This window comes from Amphiura filiformis, chromosome 2, assembly GCF_039555335.1.
Source record: "Amphiura filiformis chromosome 2, Afil_fr2py, whole genome shotgun sequence".
Classification (NCBI taxonomy): Eukaryota; Metazoa; Echinodermata; class Ophiuroidea; order Amphilepidida; family Amphiuridae; genus Amphiura; species Amphiura filiformis.
This window is the reverse complement of record NC_092629.1, coordinates 32,203,759-32,229,705: the sequence shown is the minus strand read 5'-3', so window position 1 is coordinate 32,229,705 and position 25,947 is coordinate 32,203,759. Positions and strand designations below refer to the sequence as shown.

At 36.2% G+C, this 25,947-nt stretch overlaps 1 protein-coding gene across 1 annotated transcript in view; it reads left to right on the top strand.

The window, feature by feature from the left end:
• The first annotated feature begins 8,137 nt into the window (after positions 1-8,137).
• The window catches only part of LOC140140013 (DNA repair and recombination protein RAD54-like), a 70,001-nt gene continuing 52,191 nt past the window's right edge, over positions 8,138-25,947 (top strand). Inside the window, 11 exon segments of the mRNA XM_072161825.1 lie at positions 8,138-8,290; positions 9,258-9,362; positions 10,112-10,172; positions 11,689-11,827; positions 13,032-13,051; positions 14,335-14,384; positions 17,639-17,716; positions 20,334-20,397; positions 21,368-21,420; positions 24,036-24,129; positions 25,413-25,537. Coding sequence (XP_072017926.1) covers positions 8,138-8,290; positions 9,258-9,362; positions 10,112-10,172; positions 11,689-11,827; positions 13,032-13,051; positions 14,335-14,384; positions 17,639-17,716; positions 20,334-20,397; positions 21,368-21,420; positions 24,036-24,129; positions 25,413-25,537 — 942 coding nt within the window.

The window sequence follows — 25,947 nt, the reverse complement described above, 5'->3', positions numbered from 1 at the left end:
AGAAAGAAAGAAAGAAAGAAAGAAAGAAAGAAAGAAAGAAAGAAAGAAAGAAAGAAAGAAAGAAAGAAAGAAAGAAAGAAAGAAAGAACTCGGCTGTGTAATGAAATGATGAAATGAAATGAAATAAACTTAAATGAATGAAATGAGATGAAACTGAATGATATGCTTACTTGGCAGCTGTCACACTGTAGCACCATTTCAATCAATTTTAGCTAATTATTCTCGGGGCATGTTAAAAACAGATGTTACACTGACTGGATTGTATACTGTACATTCAATTGCATAATTATTTAAACACAATAAAATTTCCGTTTTACTGTCACCGTGATTAATAATGGGGTCGTGCATGCTAAGCTGTCAATTTCTTAGTTCCAGAAAAATCTTAGAGCAGAATAATTAAATTTTTGCACAAATTTGATTTTATGGTGACCTTTCTACATATAAATACACACTTCCAAGTTCCAAGTCATTATTTGAGACCATTTTGGCATCAGTATCAGGCTGAATGAGTAAGGGGAGAGTGGGGTAAGTGGTCCACTTCAGCCTAAATGTCTATATAAAATCATGGAATATCTGGAAGGTCATGTTCGCTTTGTCATGTTTAGGGCCTACTATTAGGGCCTACTCTTGATGGTAAAGAACATAGTTTGAGCAAATTTTCACCCATTTATATAAAAAAAGCATTGTTAATCAGAAATTAATCAATTTAAAATTGAATTTCAAATTGACCACTTACCTCAGGCCCGAACATCAAATAATTATTACGTATTCACCAAGTTATTGATAGACTGATATAACTTGATATAGGCCTAATACAATGCTACTTTTGTAGTGCAAAATAATTTTTTTTTTTAAAGTGTGAGACGAGATAGGTTTGGACCACTTACCCCACAAAAACCACGGGATAAGTGGCCCAGGTGACTAAACAAAATCATTTGACTAATTAACCTTTTTTTTTTTTTTTTGTGTGTGTGTTTTTTTTGTTTTTTTTTGACATTTGTTTTTAACTAGCCCACTTTCTTATAGCAAAGTGGACACGATAAAATGTTCCTGATTTAGACCCCTACAAAAATATAAGTTGGGGTGTTTTGTAGCCTTTTTGTGTTCAAATTAGTACAGAATGTCTTATTTTTTATAATTTTGATATACTACCGGTACTTGAGAAAAGAAAAGTTGGGTTCAGGGAGTGTTAAGGCTGAAGTAATTTTGACAACTCGGACAACATCAACTTGAATAATAGCTAATAATATTTTGGGAGTCGAAGATGATGATTATGGGTACGGTGCTCCCAAGAAAAAAGGAAGACACATCAAACTTTCGATCGACGACGAAAACAAAAATCAGCTGGATGGAAGACTCGCGGGTTATTTGACAAGCGTTTTTGCTTTTGAATTAATTGCATTAGCGTTGCCACATGGTATTTTCAATAGACGAAATAAAGATTTTTTCAGTAAGTGATATTTATATTTTTAAATTTGAACAATTTATTGTGTAAGGTAAGGCGTAACGAGTTGATCAATATTCAGCGCAATACAGTGAACTGGTTCAAAATTCGACAGCTTGACATACAATACATTGTAGGAGAAGCCAGACACGAGCCTATCCAGACACAAACCGTTCAAACCCAAGGAACGTCCATTATAATATCAATCTCTTTATGGGAAGTCACCACTTGACTTCGATTATTCCGTGGTATCAAAAGCCACAAGTACTTGAGTAGCATCACCCACATCCCAGTCAGCTGACACTAGCAGATTTAAAAATAAATAAAAATACATTTAAAATGAAAAATAAATAATAATGGATCATGATATTTTTATTATGATTTTAAAATATATAAATAAAAATACAGGAATTATATCAGTAGATTTATCATGTAAAATGATGAACAAATAAAGTCGTCATTTTAATAAAATAATGACAAACTTATAATTAAAATCATGCTACCATCTAGGCCTAAATAAATTTAAATTAATTCATGAATGATAAATAAATGAAAGTTACCTGAATAATAATATGTATACACGATGATAAATAATAGTAGTAAAATAATAAAAATAAACATTAAAAAAACTTAACATTCATCCAATTCATTAAATATTGTGTTATTTTTTATAATATTAATTATCAAACTTAATTCTAGACACTGAAAACTATAAAATAACTGTAAATAAACTAAATAATAGCCAATTGATCGAATTCCATCATAAAACATGCAGGCATCCATTGCCAACTTGACGGCGAAAGAGGATTAGGTATATAACAAAGAACTAGTATTATAATAATAAAGGGCGTTCCCTTGGGTTTGAACGGTTTGTATCCAGACGTGGTCTAATTCTGCATAAAACCGGGCAACGTTATTTCTATAGATCTGCTGTGCATTCAAATTGCATTGTATTGCATCGTAATTTCATTTGTGTCCATGCTAATTATGTTTGTACATGAACTCACATGTTTTCAAGCAAATTTGCCGTAAAATAGGTGATAAAAAACAAAAGCGATCGGAATGTTACAAAAGTACAGATCGGATTCAGCTTACTTCATATGAGATGATCTTTGGAAAAATACGGCATAATTTGTCATGGTGCTTTGCAGAATGCCATGCAGTAAAATACTAAAACGTTGGCGTTGCAGCAAATTCATGATTGACAACTAAAAATCGGCGTGTCGTTTGAATCCTCCGCTGTCAATTTCTTATCCACTCACTAGTCCTCACAAAAGCTTTGTGTTGATTACGTAATGTGTGGAGGCTAATTGCAATAAGTACGGTACAATGAAATAATGAGTAGGGCGGGCTCCGAGGCGGGTTTCTTCTTAAGTAACAGTATTGTTCTCCAAAAAAACCCGGAAGCTTGTTGTCTGGCGCTCTAGCTGAAATACAGCAAGATAATGTAAGATAGTAAATGTAAACCTGTATTTTAGCTGGAGTATCTCGAGCTAAGCGTATCCCGTCTAAAAGTGGGTTTTCTTATTTCTAAAGATTGATTGGTAGCACATTCATGAGATGCTAATTTCTGTTGTGTTAATTTCTGTGACAAACACACATCTATTTATTGAATCAATTCTTTCTCACTTCAATCAATGGACATGGCGAATAAAATTATAACAATGATTAGAGGTAAATAACTGTGCATCGGTTATTTGGAGAGTAGGCTATTGTCCAGTGTTCTTAGTCGGTTAATTAACCTCAATCTTACCGGTTAATTTACCGGTTAAATAACCGCATCATATTTAACCGGTGGTAAAATAGGTTAATTATGAATTTTGAATTATTCTGGCGTATGAAGTATTAACATTTTAATATCACTTCAATGTTCACTGGAAATATTAAAATAGTTTTCTTCTGCTTGTTCTCTAGTCCTAGAGTGTCTTGTAGCACATCAAAGATCATAATATGGTCTATTGTCTATGAGCATATGTAAAAATCTATGGGGGGGGGGGGTTCTTTGAAAAATTTTGTGCAAAAAGTTACTATTTTCGTCTGTTTTGTCATACACTTGTAAATTCAATGAAATATGACATTGCTAAAGAGCGCTAACAAATTGATGACCCAAAATGTGCAAATTTTGGCGCTTTTTGCGCATAGCACATTTTCCCTGTCCTTACCCATAGATATTCCAAAACCGTGGCACATCCCCGTATACCTTCAACCAAGCAGAATGCCCCCCTCCCCACCACCCGTTGTACAAGTGTCCAAAAATCCACAGCAGAGTTACAGATTATACCAGGTTATTATAACAGGGTTGAATTGACATAAGTTTATATGAAAATAATTTTTTTATTTTAATGTAAAAAGCTAAAGGTGGACAAGAACACTTCATCTGCTCATGTTAAATACTTGCATAATGTTCTTCAGTATGATGGCATATATTGAATTCCGAGCTCAGATTTATATATTTTCCAACCATAATTAACCAATCTTACTGGTTAATTAACGTTAATTAACCGGTTAATTAACCGCCATTTATAATTTACCGGTAAATTAAGAACACTGGTATTGTCTTGATTGTGAAAAATCTAAACATTTTGCCTTTGGAACCAAGGAATATTCCGAGGTCCAAAGCAAAATGTTTAGATTTTTCACAATACCCAACATAGCCCGAAACATCATGGCCTTGTTCCTTCCTCACTAGAGCCATGTAGCATGAATGCCATACATACGTAAAAATGGGGCACCGTGAACTCACGTCGCGGACTCGCGGTGATCACGTCACACTGACGGCATCTATTTATAGACAGAATTCAAAACACGGCGACGATAACAGTCACAAGTCTGGTCTTTTACATCCTCAAATGTGCTCAAAATTTATGAACATGCACCAAATATGTTTTGTTTAAGTCTCATCTTCACGTGAGGAATGGTAGGAAGTGGTATTTATGAGAAAAAGTGGTATTTTATGTGTACCCTGGACCAGATAGGCTCAGGAGTCTCAGACCTTTACGAAGAAGGACAGTGGAAATCGTAGTGATGGAGGTGTGAGTACCTCGGGCTATGCCCAACAATGCAACCAAAGTTCTTAAACTCATTCATAACCGTCACTTTAATCTCTTCACTTTACGTTACAAAATAACACAAAATTTGTGCTCAAAAGTTTTGCAAAATAGACGATTTTTACCTCTTCCCTTTCCAAACATCGATCAGGCTAAAACAGGACGACCAATAACAAAAGTGCGTATCACAATCTGGCAAATATAAATGGTAGCGCGCAATCAAAATACGGCAGCCAGCGCGCGCATACTTTGTTCGATGCACATTCATAACCTCATTAATAAACGCGATGTGTGCGATCCAATCATATTTTATTATTTGCAAAAACGCGAACATAAATCGAGGTCATTAATATCTCACAATTGACCGCAAAATGCGTAATTGTTCCAATGTCGCACACAATTGACTTCCGCGTTCGCCTTATTGTCCGTCCAACAAACTGCGCGCGCGCTGGCTGCCGTATTTGGATTGCGCGCTACCATATTTGCACAGATTCTGATACGCACTTTTGTTATTGGTCGTTCTGTTTTAGCCTGATCGATTTTTGGAAAGGGAAGATGTAAAAATCATCTAATTTTATAAACTTTTGAGCAAAATTTGGTGTTATTTTGTGAGGTGAAGATATTAAAGTGACGGTTATGAATGAGGTTAATAACTTTGCATCGATAATATATCGGGCATTGTGAAAAATCTAAACATTTTGCTTTGGACCTCGGAATATCCCTCGGGCTCGCCTCGGGATATTCCTCGGTTCCAAAGGCAAAATGTTTAGATTTTTCACAATGCCTCCAAATAACCGATGCGCAGATTATTAACCTCTAAATACGGTGCTCGCGGAGGTTACTAATATTTACTTTCAACCTCGATTTGCGTTCGCATTTTCACAAATTATAACTAAATGTGATTGGATTGCACGCATCGCGTTTATAATGAGGTTATGAATGGCCAACAAGGTCGCGTCACTGAAGTCATGAAAAGATTTGTTTGTATTGTATTGTGAGTGACACAGTTAATTGGGCTATTCCATTTGAAATACACAATCCCCCTGTGGAAGATTTGGAAAAGTCTTCCACAGAGGGAGTATGAGTTTCGAATAGAATAGACAATTGAGTAACTTCTATTTGAAATACTCACTCCAGTTGTGGGAGATATAGGTGAAGTCATAAAACAGAGGGAGTATGGGTTTCAAAACGATTGACCTGACTAATTACATTTGAAAAACATACTCCCCCTGTGGAAGATATTTCCAAAATCTTCCACAGGGGTAGTGTGGATTTCAACTGGAATAGCCCATTTCAAGCCAACTTGATTTATGAAATTTAACAAGTATTTTTGCAAATTGCAGGCTTCAACTGTTGAGAAATTCCAACTCGGACAGAACCAATAGCAGAGGGTGAAGTATTTGTTGTAATCACTGAGTACAGACAAACATTACAAAATGGTAAGAATTGCCTATAAGTAGGACAGGTGTATTAAAAATATTGAGTATAGTTTTCCCAATTACACATTGAGGAGAGACCTTGCGTCATTGAGCATGATTTTCATTAGGCACAGTTTTAAGAAGTGTAGTGTTCACTGTTCAATTCCGGGAAAGTGCAGAGATTGAGTTATAAGGCGCTCGAGTGTGATCGCACACCATCACACACCTTAAATCGCCTCTCCGAGTTCGATTTATAGCACACCTCAATTGCTAAACTTCTTAATGCACGGTGGCCGAGCGGAACGGGCTAGGACTCATAATCAGAAGGTTGCGGGTTCGAGCCCCGGCGACGCCATCGTGTTGTGCCCTTGAGTAAGGCACTTTATCTCGATTACTCCTCTCCACCCAGGTGTGAAATGGGGAGCTGTTATGAATACTGTCCATTGAGCGCCGCCCAAAGGTATGAGCATGCCTTGGGCATTGTATGGCAGCTGACATATTCTAATGACGGCGGAATAAATGTAAAGCGCTTTGGTACATGTTCACATGTGAAAGGCGCTGTATAAATACCAACATTTATTTAATGCAATTTTTATACCATGCCTGATGACAGTTTGCCCTAACATTTCCAGAAGTGCGATTTTTAGCATGCCTGTCATTTTCAAAACTCACCACAAACCCTAAATAACATAGCTGATGGGAGCACATTTGCTACTCTAATGGTGTAATTGTAAACAGTTTAATATGGAGCTCTAAGTTTAGGTAAACCTAAACAGGGGTAGCACTAGGTTTTAAAACCAGGGGTTCTCAGAACCCCTGAACCCCCTGAAAGTGTTAAAAATATGCGCTCAAATCCTAAAATGAGGGGTTCTCTAATCTGTCAAGTATTGAATGTACCGCTTTAATATATCAGTATCAGATTTTGTGATTTTGGTTACAATGAAAAATGATGTGTTTACCTGTACCATAGTTAAGCAAGGCCCGGCAAAAAACACAATCTCACGCTTTTCATGCCACGATTCTCGCTATTAACCAACTATCGCACTTTTTAAGAAAGTTCCCAAGCAGTGTACTTTAATAAAAGTGTTGCTTTATGCCATAAAAGTTCGCCGAATTCCATAAAACGCAGTTCAACTTCGGCCATGTCGGCAAAGTGCAGAATTCAACACCATTGCAAGCACATGGAAGCTATGCTTTACTCAATAAAAATGACATTTCATTGCAAATGAGTTCAAGTTTAGGTCAAATATCATGATATTTACTGAATTCCTGGAGTATTTTGACTATAAAACATAATTCAAGGGCAAATGTTTGTCATTTTTTTCTTCTACGGCCGATATCATTGCGTCGTATTTCACAGATGACATATCTCTACACACCACCTGCCAAGCATTTCTTTCCGATCCCTAGAATTAGAAATTACCAACTCACGTACGTGTCATCATTCAGTACTGCAATAACTCATCAGCAGTGATTCTAGACAATATCGCAATCTGTGTAAATATGCCATGTGTGTGCATTTTATTTCTATTTTTAATTTATGTTACAATGCTACGGCGACTTCACTTGAACATTTATGTTACATTGCATTTTATGTTACATAATTTCTGGACGGGCCGTAAATATTGGAGATCGAAGCTTTTATTTTCTTTCACATGTTTTCATTTTTCTACGCGCATGAAAACCCCTGAACTGGTATGCAAAAATGAATATATGCGCTCAAACTTCAAAATATGCGCTGTACGCGCAGAAACGCAGGTTAGCGCGACCCCTGAACCTAAATGTAATTCAAAAAGCTTATTCCCAATTTCTATTGATTCCGATTTTGTGTTTGCGAGTTTTATGTTTATTACACTGCTCCATAGACAATATGTTGTAATTTTGTTCTGATGTACCAGAACGTAATTCAAATTTCAAGATATTTTTGCTGAACGAATTAATCTACAATAAACATCATGTAGCCAGAGGTTTCCAGTGGCATAAAAATCTTTTGAGAAAAGTGGGGGGATGTTGGTGTGGACCATGCCCTTTTAAAAGAATGCAAGTTTTGATCATCTGACACATATTTTGAATGATTTCAAAATCTTCGCAAGCTTTGACACATTTTGTTCAAGCCTTGAAATAAGCAAACTGGAACCAGGTGCAATTTGTTTTGAACGTTGCTCCTGGTTCACTGGGATTTTACAAGAACCAGGAGCAATTTCTAAAGAAACAGGAGCAATTTTGAAATGGTAAGATTCTGTCAAACTAAAAGTGACATTTCTACCAATTTGTTGATATTACAGAGGAGGAGCTTAGCTCCAAGTCGGTTGGCCTTGGCACAGAGAGAGCGAGAAGAACAGGGAACAAAAAGGAAATCAGGGGATGGCAGTGACTTTGAGGTAAGTTGTTGGGGGTATAGATAGCAGCATTTGAGCTGGGCCAAAGCCAAAAATTCCGTAGTGCGACAGGATGGAAATTTGATACACATTTTAAATCCATATCATTAATTTTAGCTGTTGATATTTCAGATATTTCTGCTCATTCAAAGAAACAAGGGTCCAAGGCACTACAGTAGACTACTATCAAAACAAACTTCAGGTTCATCGTGTTGCCATGGCAATGAAAATAAATGGGTGCGACGGGACGGATCGAAAAATAGTTGGTTTTTGTGATCATGGGACATTTATGAATGTTTTATCAAAAGTTATTGGAGATCAATTTTATTTTCAGCATATATAAAAACTTCAATTACCCCCTTCTCTTATTGACAAAAAAAGTGGCAAGTGTTGGCTAATTAGTGAGAATCGTAATTGAAAACTATTCTGGCATGCAAAATTGAGACCTACTGAGATTTTTTGCTAGGAGACGGTTGTAGTTTCAGCTGCCAGTTATGTAATTAGGCTATACTTTGATCAGCTTGTAATTGGCGGGAAATGTTCGGCTTTTACCACTACATGTACGCCGAAAAAATAGATCCACATTAAGAGTGATATAAACTCCTCAACAAAAGTTTGGAAAGTTTTTTCAAGCATCTGTATCTCAAATTATTTGTGACATATTCATATCTTGTTGCATATCAATGGATAGCAACAATACTCCCCTTTACAATGACACCCCATTTGAAACAATAACATTTTTCACGGCTGAGTACACGCCTTGTGAATGTAGTGGGGTCTCAAATAGAAAAGCCAATTCTGTGGCTTTCTGTGCAGACCTCAATCATTTTTAGGAGCTTTTTGGCAGACTGGGCCCTCAACTAGAGTTGACAGACTGCTGACCATGCCACTATAGAGTGTTGTGGACCAGTTGCTGTGCTTTGTTTTTGCTTATGTGTAATCTGTTTTTTATTTGGTGTGTTCATTTCAGGAATACGGTTGCAAGAAATGGAAATCAGACGATGGAGTGGGAAGAAAGCCACTGCATAATATCAATCAAGCGTGTCATACAAGTTCTCTCTCTAAATCATCTCATGTGAGTACATAACAATGTAGATAGGGGTAGAAAAATATTACAAATTCCCAACAACAGAGAATACTGAAATTACTTGGTACTCTGGGTTGGGGATGAAATCAAAACTCGACCGTTCCAGACGGTTCCGCTGCTTGGAGCTGGTTTCTTTATGCGGTTCAACCGGCAGATGAGTTTTGATTTTATCCCATGGTAAACATGAGTAGGATTAAATCTTTCCCTAGAGAAGTTGTTTTCAAAGGGCTGGACTTCCAGAACAAGATAATAATACAAGACAATTTTGTTTTCCATAATGCAAACAAATCATGCAAGTATAAATTTAAAGAAAAAAAAAGAAATTAACTAATATTAAACAAAAACATTTTTACAAACAAATCTTGGAGGAGCTAGATGAACAGAGGAAGTCACCCCTTTAACAAAGATTTGTTACCATTAAAAGAACTATAGTGAGAGCCATCTTCAGAACTAAAGATGGACTCTGAAGATGGCACTCGCTAGAGTTCCAAGAGCTCAGCCCTCTGGAAAGGACTTCTCTAGGGAAAGATAAAATCCTACTCAATCAGACACTACTTTTTCCAGAGAGTGGGCTTAGATGAGCGCACTTTCACTTATTGTATACTTGATGTGTGCTACTCTAGATTACAGAACTATTTTGTTAATTTGGAAAAAAAAAAATTATTCTGTCTTATGATGAATCTTTCCATCCCTTTACCTTTACTGTAATATTGGTTACATTTTTTATTCATTTGCAGGAAGATCTAATCAGGAAGATTTTATCCAAACCATTCAAGATTCCAATACCAAATTACCAAGGTAACAATCATAACTTAAGGGATCTGGAATGAGCGTTTTGAGCGTTTCGACAGTATTTTTTTGTGGGACATGAGAGCACATCAGACATATCGAATTGCATTCTAAATACGAAGAATGTCTTTCTGATATCAAATAATTTTCATTTTTTGAGATTCACGATATAATAAAACTTTATGACAAATTATTAAAATTTGATATTTTTCACATTTTTGATATATAACAGTCCTCGAAGTAAGTTTTATAAATCTAATGATATATTCTTAAAGTGTATGTAGTTGGGAGGAAAAGCCGACGATCAATTGAAAATTTTGACCTTTCATATTGAAGATATGGAAGGTCAAAATTTTCAATTGATCGTCAGCTTTTCATCCCACCTACATACACTTTAAGTACATATTATCAGATTTATAAAATTTACTTCGAGTACTGTTAAAATTTTTTTTAATCATTTCCCATAAAATGTGAATTACATTGCGAATTTCAAAAAATCTAATTTATTTGATATCAGAAGGACATTCTTCGTATTCAGAATGCAATTCGATATGTCTGATGTGCTCCAATGTCCCACAATAAATACTGTCCAAAGGTTCATACCCCACCCCTTAATAACAATAATAAAAGCATTGTTTTAAGACCCAGCCATGTCTCTATCGCATGATATACACGTGAGGTAGTGTTATTTTAAGTGGAACAACAAGGCAGCACCTAGAGTTCCAAGCAAAAAAAAGATATTTCTCGTGTTATTTTAAGCGATAGAGACTCATTTGGGTCTCACAATAATACTTTTATTCTCATTCTTAAGCAGATCACCTGTAAAGTCATGTTTGCATGTATTTTAAATTTATGTCCACTCTTTATGGCTATTTTTATCAAATTCAATCAGTCACTCCATGCAATCCATGGTATGCTATGCCCAGTGTCAAATTTGCAACCACTCAGAGTTGTAGCTAACTCACTTGTAGCGTTTGCACAATGGGCTATCCCAGTTGGAAGACATGACCTCAGGGAGTGTGAATTTCAAATGGGGTTACCTGGATGGGTGACTCCATTTGAAATCTACACCCCTATGTGTACGATTAAGGTCATGCTTTCTATGGGGGGTGAAACTGGTGTATGGATTTCAATTGGACTAGTTTAATGGCTGCCAATATTTGGTTACCAGGGATTTCTTTCTTGATTGGGCTAATCCATTTAAAATCCACACTCCCCCTGTGGAAGATTTAGCTGAAGTCTTCCACAGAGGGAGTGTATATTTCGACTAGAACAGACAATTGGGTAACTTCCATTTGAAATACTCACTCCATTTGTGGAAGATGTAGGTAAAGCCATAGTACATGGGGAGTATGGACCTGTTTCAAAATTACAAACTCTGACCAATTACATTTGAAAAACATACTCTGTGGAAGATATTTCCAAAATCTTCCACAGGGGGAGTGTGGATTTCAAGTTGAATAGCCCATTGCTACACCTACCAGTGTGATATGGACATTATGTTGCTTTGCATATTTACATACAGGTCCATTATTAGCATCTCGAGGGCTAGGAATGCGAAGGATAGGATCGCGACAACCGTTGCACGACCCATATGAAGAGGGCGCCCTTGTATTATACACACCACCAGCTATTTCTGCTCATGAACAACTCACTTTAGACCGGTAAGTTGATGACCATTGTAGCTTATAAGACTAATTGGATTTTGCAGTGCATTTTTGTGCGTATTTATTAATTACAAAATTATGTACTACTCTCGTTTTTTGCATGTAGCCTTGCTTAATCACCAGGGTCTACATAATAGGTACAAGACATTTTTTTCTGGCGGAAAAAGTGAATTGGGGGTGGGGTCAAAATCCGCTGCCACTGGTTGATCAGACAGTGGAAGTGGATATAGGTATAGGCCAGTACTCAATTTACCAGAAAAAAGTTACTTGCATTTGTGCAGGTAACATAGAAAATCCACCTGCACAATTTAACCATATAAAATAAGAAATTTGTGCAGTGAAAACTAATCATCTTTTTTACAGATGAAAAGTAAAAAACTGGTGTCATTTCGTAAGGGATATTTTATAATACTTGTTTCCGATTCCAACTGTGTAATGTTACGACTAAAATTCTACATGCACTTGTGCAGGTACATTTGAAAAGTTAACTGCACAGAATCAAAATCACCTGCATATGTGCAGGTGGTAAATCGAATACAATAGGGCTGACACTTTCACAGTGATACCCACAACTTCACAAGTGATTCAAATTAACTCTCTCCATGCGGATGTCGTCTGCAGATGACAAGTTTTGTTTTTTTTAAATTCAAATTCAAAAATTTCAGATTTGAAAATTTTCATGACTGTATTTGGAATCAGCATGAATAATGTGTTAAAATGAGTACAAACAAGCCTAGTATTGATTCAGTTGTTCTTAACTTGGGAACTTTTATGTTGAAGCCTATGTTGAAGGCCTGACATTAAGAAAGGTTTGTTACATGAGACTGTGCCCTAACCACCAACAACCTTATGTAGTACCTCTTAGATGTATGGAAACAAAGGGAATAACAATCACTTACAGTGTGAAGAAATCAGGTTATAGAAAATTGATGAACCTGTTCATGCAACATTTTTGTGAACAATTTTGGGAGGATGGGATATGTGTAGTGGTTGATGCACTCACCTCTCACCACTGTGGCCCTGTTTTGATTCCCCACAGTGCCGTTAGTGAGCATGGTTGCCTATCCGTGACCATCTTCGCAGGTGTTTCCATAAGTTCTGTAAAAGAGCTGATGGGAAAAGTATGACAAGCATCATAGTTTACACAAACATTAATTTTTTTCTTACCATTGTCCATTTTGTTTGTTGTTTTTTTTTCCAGAGAAAAGCAGCAAGTCCATGGTAAGTATAGAACGCCTCAATGGGCTATTCCAGTTGAAATACATATACCCTATGGAAGAAGACATGACCTTTATAATCCCACACAGGGAGTGTAGATTTCAAATTCCACACTAAACTTTACTAAACTTTACAAAGCTTTGTCTAAATCGTTTGTAACTTACGAGGAGTCGTAAGTTCATTTCACTAATAAACTTACTTACGAACGGTACCCTTCGTAAGTAATAGGGATTTACTGCAGGGACCCTTTGTAAAGTTATGTCTAGTAGTGGGTATTCATAACTTTACGAACGGTTAGGTAACTTTGACATATCTACATTTCTCTGTGTGTGTGAGAGATTGTTTTCCTTAGGGGGTTTATGGATTTCAACCAGGTCCGCAACACTCCGGCGCTTGTTGGAGGACAGGAGCATAGCAGACAGTAGTACATGTACAATTGTGATTCCTATATATAATTATAGTTTTGAGAACGTAGACTCGACCAAAGTGTGTACTTCATGACAGAACTGCTACGATTAAAACCAGATCTAGGATGGGTTTAAACCATTACAAACATGACAAACCGAGAATGTTTTATTGGAATATGTTTTCTGTTATCGAGTGGTCATAAAATGCTCTGAGATTATGTAAACATGGTATTAAATGAGTAAATCAACCGAGGACTTCCCTAGAGACTTCGTTAAGACTACGTCATTGCTAATCTTGCCAGAGCTTGTTTTATTTTTCATTAGAATGATTGACAGCGTTGGGCGGACTTATACTCTTTGTTTTGTGAGCGGTACAAAAATGTGATTCCCAATATAAATTAATAAATTAATAAATTAAAGAATTCGGACTTGGCCGGCGACGACGCTTGCGAATTGCATGTCCTCAACTGCGGTATAGTATAGGCCGTTTGTACAGAGTGTCTTATCTCATAGTATAAAATCTCTGTTTCAACTGAAATAGCCCATTATTATACCATTAGGAACCATGTTGATAATGTGTAGCACATGTATGTAGTTAAATAGTGTACTGTTCGAAGTGGGGTTGGTGGAGGCAGTTGCATGTAGCATGAATAGATTTATTATTCAGTAGGCATGAAAAAGGACATTTCATTAGTTAATAAATAATAGCCAATTTATTTTCCTTTTGTGCATACCATTACCGGACAATATACAGCTATTTAAACAGCTCTTGATCACAATCTCATGTAATACAACCTCAAAGCAGTGATATTTCTTGTATTGCATTTAGCAAACAGGGACTAACTAATGTCTTGTTTCTAATACTTGTGTTTTCTCCAGTTGTTGTAGACCCAGTCCTTGCCAAAGTATTGAGACCGCATCAAAGGGAGGTAAGTGTTTTATTTGCCGATGAAATTATTTTCATTGTCATATGATCTGTATGTACTTTTCTTTTACATGTATTGCCCTTAAGGGAAGGGGTATGAGCGTTTGGACAGTATTTATTTTGGGACATTAGAGCACATCAGACATATCGAATTGCATTCTGAATACGAAGAATGTCATTCTGATATCAAATCATTTTGATTTTTTGAAATTCGCAATTTAATACACATTTTATGGCAAATCATTAAAAACATATCGAAACCTTTGGGGAACTAAGATTTTCCGAGGTATTCCACGCTTGAACTCCTATGGAAACACAGGCTAAAATCGGGTCCTTTTTTACATCTCTTGCCACCGAAACATAATTTATAGTGATATAACTTGGATCCGCTAGTTACATGGAACTAATACTGTGATCTTTTGATTTTTTCAAAAATAAACATGCTCGAAACTTGTTTAGACTCGCGTCTCTAGTGGTAAACCTTTTATTTTTAGTCAAAAATCGCGAAAATTTCAGTGTAAATTTCCCGTTTCTTGAAAAATCGGCAGCTTCTAGTCAGCTTCTCTTCACCAGAAAAATAAACAGCGCCATCTATTCACTTGGATCTCTTGAGTAAAATTTCTTCGAAGTGACCGCTTTCCATTGATGTAACATTCATTTTGATGGCTTCAGATTAAGACTCGCGTGTGTTCGTGAAAGGAAAAACCGTGAATTCGAAGTCGGACTGAAATCCAGTCATCAGGCCGTCATATCCTAGTCGTTTGCACAGACCTAAACATTTCGACGCACTATATGCGCAAAGCCTATCGATCAGGAAGTAAACAAACAACCCGCTGAAGAGGTTAAGTGGGCTCATTGTGTGTAACATGGACAAACTTCTTCGCAAAGTTCGTGTAGATTCTTCTAGTCTTTGTGGCCAAAAATTGTAATTAAATTTTTAATTTGTATTATTCTGTAACCACAATATTGCAAAACAAGTAATACAGAATAAAAGGTGTGTATTTGTTTGCAATAAAACACAATATAAAGTGGTTAAAATAGCAATAAACGAGTCATATGTCAAAATAAAAAAAATTCAACCGATCCTCCAATGTCGTTGACAGTATCGATCTGTGTTCACTATGCGTGACCTGTGCGTTCAGGCCAATTTTGATAGGGTCCTTTTCACTAAAAAGGTTTCCATATGTTGATATTTTTGATATTTAACAGTACTTGAAGTAAACTTTATAAATCTGATGATTTATACTTAAAGTGTATGTAGGTGGGATGAAAAGCCGACAATCAATTGAAAATTTTGACCTTTCGTATTGAAGATATGATTTTTTTTTCCCAAAACACCAAAACAAATTAGGTCTTTTTGGGAAAAAATCTATATCTTCAATATGAAAGGTCAAAATTTTCAATTGACCGTGGGGCTTTTCCTCCTGCTACATACACTTTAAAATATATCATTAGATTTATATAATTTACTTCGAGGACTGTTATATATCAAAAATTTGAAAAATATCAAATTTTTATAATTTGTCATAAAATTTGTATTATATTGTGATTTTCAAAACATGAACATTATTTGATATCAGAAAGACATGCTTCAAATTCAGAATGCAATTCGATAGGTCTGAGGTGCTCTTATGTCCCACAAAAAATACTGTCGAAACGCAATAAACGCTCATTTTAGATCCCTTAACAGGATCTACAATAATATAGAATAAGGTATGTAAATTCCAAAAAGTTCCTTCTCCTTATACTAACCTCCATAGTTAGACCAGGTCTAAAGTTAGACCAGGTCTAAAGTTAGACATTGTCTAACTTGTTTTGTGCATACTGACTGTAATGTTTAAAGGTAAAGGTATTGAATTTATCAGCTGCTATGTATTTATCATCATACATAGCATAGCTGATACCATTATTTGTAGTAGATTGTAAAGGCAGATGGTTGAGTTATGCATATGTATTGAATTTTATGGTACTCTGTATATCCCTGTGTGACATTTGTCCTTTTTTGCTCAAATTTAAAAGTGTAAGCAATTTTTTTAATTATTTTTTTGGTTTTTTGTTCATTCAAACCAATGCCTATAAGGCCAAAAAAAAAAAAAGTGTGTTTCAAAGCTCACAAGAAATTTAAAAATAAATGCGAAATGCGATTTTTTTTTATTCCCAACTTTTTTTCATGGTATTTTGTAGGCCCCGGCAAAAAAACGAGATCCAAAATTTTGAAAAGCGAGAAAAGCGAGATTTTTCCTGAAAAATGGCACAAGAAGCTTTAAAACACCCGAAAATCTGAAAATAATAATAAAAAAAAAAAAAAAATATTGCCTACCTGGCCCTCTGTTGATCAGATTAGGTCAGTTTAGATTGTCATGTAATTTGTGAACAACTCCCTGAACTGACGGCCCGGCGTGAGTCGAAGAAAAAGTGACAAAAATTTGACCATGAATTATGTTTTATAGTCAAAATATTCCACTAATTCGATTAATATAATGATATGCACATGACATTTTTATAGTAAGTGCACTGCTTGGAAACTTTCTTAAAAAGCGAGATAGTTGGTTTAGAATCACGGCGAGAAAATTTTGAGAAAAAAGTCTGATTTTCACGATTTTTTCTGGAAAAACTTAAAAAATTTTTTTTTTTTTGAAATAAAAAAAATTTCCGCATTTGTTTTTTGTCAAATAGTGGGATTTTACAAACGCGCGCGTCAGATTTGAGACGAACCTTTTTTTTGGCCTAATGAGGTTTAGTCAAAAAGATTTGGATGGTCTGGAGTCCGTACAGTCCTAATTCCAGTTGAAATCCATAGACCCCCTTTCGAATGACCTGAATCTCCCACAGATGGGGTGCAGATTTCAAATCGAGTCACTCATTCAGGTAACCCATATTTGAAATTTACATTCCCTGTATAGAAGATTAAGGTCATGTCTTCCATAGGGGATTACGGATTTTAACTGGAATAGCCCATTGCTCTGGGAAATTTGCTATATATTGGATTGTTGTGCAACATAGTGCGCTTGCAGCATTTTTACTATAACATTTTTCACCCTGATGTTGCTGTGACTTCAACGAGTTGAAACAGCTGTTTCGCTCGCGCATCTATGCGGCATCTTGAGCACATGCATATGTATGCCAGTGTTTTGAGACTGCCCAATGAAATGCGCACCGACGTCACTGCCACATCAGGGTGAAAATGATATGTTGTGTGACATATATAGTGTTGTGTTTTTTCCCTTCAATTTGATTCTTATTGCTTGTGTTTTTCAGGGGGTAAAGTTCTTGTGGGATTGTGTGACTGGACGAAGAATAGAAAACAGCTATGGCTGTATTATGGCAGATGAAATGGTGAGAGTAAAAAAAAAACATTGTGTATTTATAACATACCAGGTAGGGCACAAAAAATACCAAATTACAGGTTAGCCCAACATCAAAATGAAAATTAAAATCCCCGGGTTAAAAGCAAAGGAGGTCTACATTTGGCTGCCTTTCATGACCGAAATTTGGGATGCACAGTGACACTGCTTATCTGCCATCTACAAGCCTATCATCAAGTCATGTGACCCCTGGTTACTCTGTGGGTCACATGACTACCTTGCTGCCCCTACTTCACAACTTTCTGTGCAGTTAGTCTACATTTTTTGCTGAGAGAACTATTTGAATCTTACACTTAACAAAATGTAATTAGGTAATGGGGCACTCCACACAAGAGTGGGGATCAAGGGGGGGGGCAGGGTGGACAAAGTTTAAGGGCCCGAGGGTTCAGGGGCCCCAAGCAAAAGAGAAAATGAAATAAGCGCTGATTAAGGAGGTGCTAAAAGACAGGGCCGAATTAACCTGGGCCAGGCCAAAATTGGGAGGCCTCAAACTCACAGTGAGGAAGGCATGTGCACTCAAGAGGCCAAGTTTGGTTTACAAATTGGGGGCCTACTATAAGATCGACAGTGGTGGCAGAAGCATTGCAAATTAGAGGGCGATAAGCATATTTTGTTCCGTTTAATTTCAGATAATTTTAGCCCAAAATGAAGGTGAATTTTGCTATGTAAAGAGCTAGTATGATATGCACGAAGCGCGCCAAATTTTGCAATGTTACCATACTTTGGTCCAAAACATGGTGGTGTCAGGGTAAAAGAAACATGCATAGGGCAATTTTGGGGGCCCCTCTGGCCCTGCTAAAAGGGCTCACACTGTTTCTTGTCCATGGGCCCCAAGGCTCTTGCTATGCCCCTGGTGGGGATGCGCAATAATGTTCATCAATGTGTCGGATTGATGATATGTGGATCTTCGCATGTGGTGCTTTAATCTGTGCGTTTCTGGTTAAATGTTCTAAATCATGAATAATGTGCTGACTTTCATCTGCAATGTCATTAGTTCTCACGTGTACAATGATGTAAGATGTTAGCTCAGGAACTTCCATCAAAGAATGTTCCATGTCTGCTATCAAGGCTCCACTCATATCAATGGTGGTGTTGGGGAAGGGAGAAGGTCTGACATCTCAAAGCATCGAGTCTCCTATCAGTAATGACTGACTGGGCTTATCATCTTGGTTTGGACCATGCTGTTTTTTGGGCAGGTTGCTTTTTGAGTCCAACACATATGATGTGGAATTATCTTTGGCATATGAAGAATTTACATAATTTTGACCAACTGATTTAGGTTTGATGGCTGAGCACATTCATGGCTATTGCAAAGATTTATGATGTTGTTTGTATTTGTATCTTCAGCATCACTTGTTTATTCAGCAGTTGCTGGCTGGGGTAGAGATATGAGTAAAGTCTGCTGTGTAGGGGTGGTTAGCGAGGCAACATATTTGGTCAAACCACTTTCTTTGGTACTCTTGTTAACATTCTGTTATTTGGTAGTAGGGATTTTATTGTGTCTGATGTCATCACATGCATCGCATAAAAGTTCTTCACACTGACATATCTGTACTTCTTTTCCTTTATTTTGTTTACAGTCATAACAACCTCTGTATTTATTAGACATGTTTGGGCGAAATTCTGTAGGCCTTCGGTTCAAAAATCATGGTGAGAGGTGTATATCGCACTTCTGAAGTAGATGAATCGAGTTTGTGATATAATTCCAAGTCAGTGAGGCAAAAGCACAAATCATGTAATGTTACATTATCATCCAATCAATTAATCAATAACAATTGTATTGAAGATGGGGGGTGTTTACTTCCAATGTAAACCTACTATAAGTGATAGGCTACACTCTCTCTCAACATCTCACCATGAATTTTACTGTCTTGTAATGCAATACTTACCAAGCACTTCCGATACACATTGTATGATGTGCATTGATGTGATAAGGTTACTTTGAAGTGTCACAACACTGAAATTTGCAATATGTAGGTTTGGATTTTGAAAAGCCACATGATGTGGACTTCACTATCGGCAAGTTGGTTCAGGATATTTGACACTTTTTGATACTTGTTGTGAGAAGTTGGATACAACATGTCGCCTCATCCACAACTATCGCGACTACCACCAACAACTCTGCTGCTTCCAGGTGGCCGTCTTCGCTGCCACCATAAACACCACCACTTCAACTGCAATTGCTGTTGCTGCCACTAATACCACCAACAACAACTAGAATAGCAATACCTACCTAAAGTTTGTTCGGCTTATAATTAGGCAAAAATTATTCAAGTTTTTGTTACTGCGCAAAGTTCCAACTCATGCTCATGTATATTCACATAAGTGTGCACCAGTCCCGCACTAAGCATGCAACGCGCAAATAACGTAAGTGCTGTGCCCAACTGCGTGCAAGCCATTCTATATCAATACACAGTGTATATGAATCTTGTGTTTTTCGCCTATTATAAGCCAAAGAACTGTACAATTCTGGGATGTTCTTGACATTATTACACAAATTGAATTTTCAGGGTTTTTTTAGTTTTTTTTATGGTAGTGCCCATAATTTCGACCATTTTACCTTTTTACCTATAATTGTTTCTTTTCAGGGTTTGGGTAAAACTTTACAGTGTGTGACATTAATGTGGACACTATTAAGACAGAGTCAGGAATGTGAGTAGAAAGTTATGTAACACTAGCTACTTTGCAGCAAGGTATTTTGCTGCACACCTTACTTTTGATACTTTCCCTCTTGACCCCATGGGCACTACTGCCATTATTAGAGTGTCCCTGATTGGTTAATTACATGATATAATAATTTCAGTAGCCAATCAAAATAGAGCTTTCAGATCTGTTAGCAATTTTAAGCTTATTCCCCTTCAGCCCTACTGACCAATCTTACCATGTCTCTGATTGGCTAAATACATGATATAGCCCTCCTTGTAACCAATGAAAATGGTTATAAGAGGTCCAATAACTAGCTGGTAGTGACCATGGGGTTGAATTTAATTGTTTTTTCACAGCAAGATGGATACACTGCTCTTTTGATCAAGTTCTTTCAAAAGCCCAAATGTTCAATTTCCTTCAAATTTTAAAGTTGTTATTCTATACTGAAAATGTTGAAATAACACTTGTTGTTGGTAAGGGTTTCTGTCCATTATGAACTGAAATAACAAGGTAAAGTGAAAGAAACCTTACTGGTTATTTTGTCTGTTAAAACATGAAGTTCTATAGGAGAACAAAGTCATAATTCATGAATTATGACTTTATGTCAAACTTTGCTCTGTTGACCTACAAACACAACAAATTTGGCTGATTCCATTTAGGTGCAAGTTGGGACATGCATAAATATTACAAATATGACAAAAAATCAGGTTTGAATAAAATTAATCAATTTTATATTATAAAATCATACATTATGGCTTTAAGGCCATGATGAGTTTTCTGACCTATTTCTACTTGTAGTTGAATACTTGCCTTATTAGGGCCAAGCAAGAAGGTTAGATATGTCATAAAATGGCTGTGGTAGAGCCTTTATCTGTATTTAGGATTTATAAAACAAACAATAGATAGACATAATTTAACATAGCAATAACCCTATGACTATATAATTTATTTCTAATTTTCCCCCACAATTTTGCAGGCAAACCAGAAATAACCACATCAATAGTAGTAGCTCCTGCCAGCTTGGTCAAGGTAAGACTTGGTCACATTGTGATATTCCATTTAAAATTGCTAAAGTCTTCCACAGAGGGAGTACAGTTTTGAATAGAATACTCAAATGTAAGTTTATACGTGCTGGTGATAAACAATTTCAAGAAGTTTTTAAAAGTTTAAAAACTGACTTTCAGCACCAAAATTCACTCACCTCAAATTTTCAATGTGTGACACACATCCTCATCAGAAGAAGTCCTAAGATGTTGTGATGGACTTGCCCATTTGTTGACCATTGGGGACTTTACGGATATTCTGTTGCGCGTATATTGCTATCGCGCGCACGTATTCTGCACTAGTCTACACATACAACGCGATACATACGCGAACCTCTACAAGCGTGTTACGCATTATCAACACTCATGATGACGTGGGGTCGTCTACGGCCTGATAGACGGCACCCGAAATCATGCGATTGTCCAATCAGATTATGTGTGTACCAGCATGACCACTCCCACTGACTAAGAATATGCCGTGAACTAGTATGACTACAACTGGTATCTACTGGTCAGTTAATGCTCACATTAAGGTCATGTCTTCCATAGAAGGTGTATGGATTTCAAATAGAATAAACCATTACATTACATGGATGGTATTCTATAATACTTATGCAGGATAAACTTGCGCAAAACTTGGAAGAGTTCATTGTCACTGCTCATGTGATTGTTTCATGAATTTTGTCGATGTACAATACCATGCGCCTCTAGCGTTTGCTGGGGAGAGGTCAAAATATGCAGTACATCATGGGAAAATGTGGACATCCAAAGCCTGCGTAATTTCGAAAATAAAACAATGTTTCATTGTATGTTTAAATATCAGTATAATGATGTTACACATAATTTGCCATTATAGTAGATTTTTTATCTATTAAGGCGATATAATACCCTGATTTTCATCAGTACCCATCTTCTTTTTTTTGTTGCAAATTTATAAAGTATATAAATATGTTCATCATCTCATGTCCTGAACTTATAAAATATCTCTACATACAAAGTGGTTTTAAACCATTTTAGAAAATCATTTTAGCCCTATATATTTTTTTGTTTACTGTATCCTGGTAACTGAGATGTGTGTTTCATAACAAACCATAATTTATTCTATTGAACATGTCCAAGTAGAATACATGAATAGAATACATTAAATCCTTTGTTATACTATCTATAGAAATGTACTCACTGATTATAACACTGAATGAATTAAATAGGCCTAATCTCTTCCACATAGACAATTTAAAACTACACCATGTATGTATCTTCTATAATGTGTTGTTAGGAAAAGAGATTAAAAAAGGCTATAAGGTCATCAAAGGTCAGGTTATAGGTCAATTGGTTCAGGTCAAATTCAGGCATCAATTTTGAATACATGTGATAGTCTGTGATATCATACATGTCATAATGAGGCATCAATTTTGATATTTTGTCTGTTACTGGATATATAATGGAAATGTGTGAGGTGGATATACTAAAATACCTTGGGATGTAAATGGTGAGTACAATTTAGATTGCCTACTTGAGATGGATTGGGCAAATAAATATAAAATAGTTACCAAAATCACAAAAATGAAGCTTACGGAAAACTACCTAATATGGTGGTATAGGTGACAAAAAATACAATCTTTTTCAACATTGCTGTAGTGTGGTTGTGGTAACCTGTTACCTATGGCTTAATTAAGTTTCAATGACATAGTGTCATGCAAGTTCAAAATACAAAATATAGCTCAACATTGAAAATAGAAGCATTTTAACCGGTTCGTTTTTTGATAGTTGTGGAGCACCAAGTTCATGAAGTCATAAAAGAAATCAGGAACCACTTATTCCCATTTTACATATCAACATTATTTCCCTAATGTGTTAGCAACACATATCCAAAATTTTAACGAAATCCGTTGATAGTAAGCTTTCCAAAATGAAGTGAATTTAAAACATCAGTGATGTACCACCTTTTGGCTTATACCATTAGAAGCATGTACGCGTCATTGATACTGATGCCACCAATTGAACGAGAAGATTTGCCCCTTCATTTTGCATACCACTTTGTCCAATTTCTTTTTCTCCTTTCTTCACAAAATGCAGTAAAATGCAAACCTTAATCAACCGGAATCATTTCTGGAGCTGTTTTTAACATTATTATTATCACACTCACTCATGTGAAAATCCAATGGTGGCTAGAATGGTGATGTCGACCTGGAGGTCAAAAATTGGACTGGCAAGAGCATCAAATAGTGGCGCATCATATAATGAATCACGATAACTCTTAAATGTTAATGTGTCACAGATCTCTGTATGCATTAGTTATGGTGTCTGGCTGGATTCCTGGTGTTTTGTACGATCTCTTGTCGGGTTTTACCTAGGGATGAGTGTCAGCTTCGACTTGTTTCTTGCCAATTCAGCGGGTTGGATCTGGCATGGTTTTACATAATCAAACATCAGGATGACAGAGACCCGGTTAAAAGAGGTCCAAATAAGGGAGGTTGGACTAGGAATAAACCGCATCAAGCAGCCCCTTGTAATTGGTAAAAAGATGATTTTTTAAAATACATAATTAATGAATTTATAACAAGTATTATTAATGAATTTATATATTTTGTTACTTTTTAGAACTGGGCCAATGAAATTCACAAGTGGCTAGGAGGAAGAATAAATGTCCTAGCAATAGATTCCGGTACCAAGGCTGGGATAGACAAAAACCTTGGTAAGTTGTGTAGGGGTGTCTGTGTGTTGGAAAATGCCTACAACTGAGGATGTTGACCAAAATGCACTTCGCATAACAGTGAGCAGTGCGGACATCCTCGGTTCCTTTTCCCCCATCCACATTATTGATGTATTGCAAACAACATGAAATGCATATATAAGAAAATGTCTCCTTGAAATTGAAAAAAAAAATCAACATTTTTTTTTTCAATTTTTTTTTTGCTCCAGGCATGTTAAACATCAGTCGATTTTGACCCCAAAAAGATCACGAAAAATGAAAAAAATGAGAGAAAAAATAAAAAATAAGATTCTGAAAATATAATAATGATAAAATTTGATGTTTTTTTCACCCAATGCAAAATTTATTGGTCTCGCTATGAGTTTTAAAATATTGGACTCGACTATGTCTCGTCCAATATTTTAAAACTCTTAGCACAACCAATAAATTTGTGCATTGGGTTCAAACCATCAAAATTTGACCCTCAAATATAAAACAACTTGTCTATACCCATGGAAGGGTCACTGGGTTCAAATGTCCTGATTAAAATGGCTGATTTGGCCTTTGCATGTCACTTTGAATTAGTCCCAAGTTCATATACCCTTAAAATCATCTGTTTTAGAGCTATCACATCTTTAAAATCCATTAAATATACCCGTCTAAAAAATTAGATTAGCCCGTCTTAAAGACGGGCAGAAATATGGCTGGCTAAGACCTTGGGTCCAAGGTAAAGGACCTCAGTTGGAAAATATGTGTTTGTCAATATTTACAAGTAGTGGTGTGGGGGTGTGTTGGTATATGCTGCCAAGGACACAGCAAATTGTTTGTGACATGAAGGAGAATCACAACTTTGGTAAGAGTGGGGGTGTTTAATTTAATTTTTCTTTATTGAAGGGAACAACTAATGGCTCTTTACTATGCAACTGTTTCTATAAAGCATGTTAAAACTTCATTTTCAATTTTCCCCTTCAATTGGGGACCTCTTAGGAACTGTCACCTTTTTATAAATATGTACAATGGGCTGCAAATAACATAAATAGAAAATTGAGAGTGCATCCCCTATCCCTGCTTCAAGGTTAAATGTCATAAAAATTGTGTTTAATTTGTGTAGTGTTCCTGGTAAACCAGTGAAAGTCAGTAAGTAACATTCCCATTTGCAAAGTATCCCCATGGGGAGTGTTCACATACAGGTGTTTGTGTAAATTGGACTTGTTCATGACACAAAGCTACATAATTCACCTAAGGAGAAATAAATCATATTTTTCCACTTTTATTTTTCATTACAGCATCTTTCATGAGCCAATATGGCCGCCGCATAGTCCATCCAATTTTGATTCTGTCGTACGAAACATTTAGATTACATGCAGAAGTATTACACAAAGGAGAAGTAGGACTTATCATATGCGATGAGGTGAGTTTCGGTTTGTTTTTACATCAAGACTTATCTATAATATGTAGGCGTATGCCTTCCTTGAGGCAGTAATTTAGATATTGTTTTTATTCTCATAGTTCAATATTAGGCTTTTTCTGATAAATACTGGATCTGACAAACCAAATTGAAGTTCCCCAAATCCTCCGAAAAAATCCATGCACCACCTGATATGATATTCTGAAGGAACCTTCCTAGGACAATATTATATCTTTCATTAATATATTCTTGTTCATTTATTGGTTAAACGAGTATCATGTGACCAAAAATGTTTAACTGTTTTGCAAAGCAGTCAAAAAGCCGATTGATGAGGGAGTGGGTTACTATTCAAGTACTATTTCCCGGGGAAATAGTTTTAGTTTTACTATTCCCTCTGAGCATGTATGACCTCA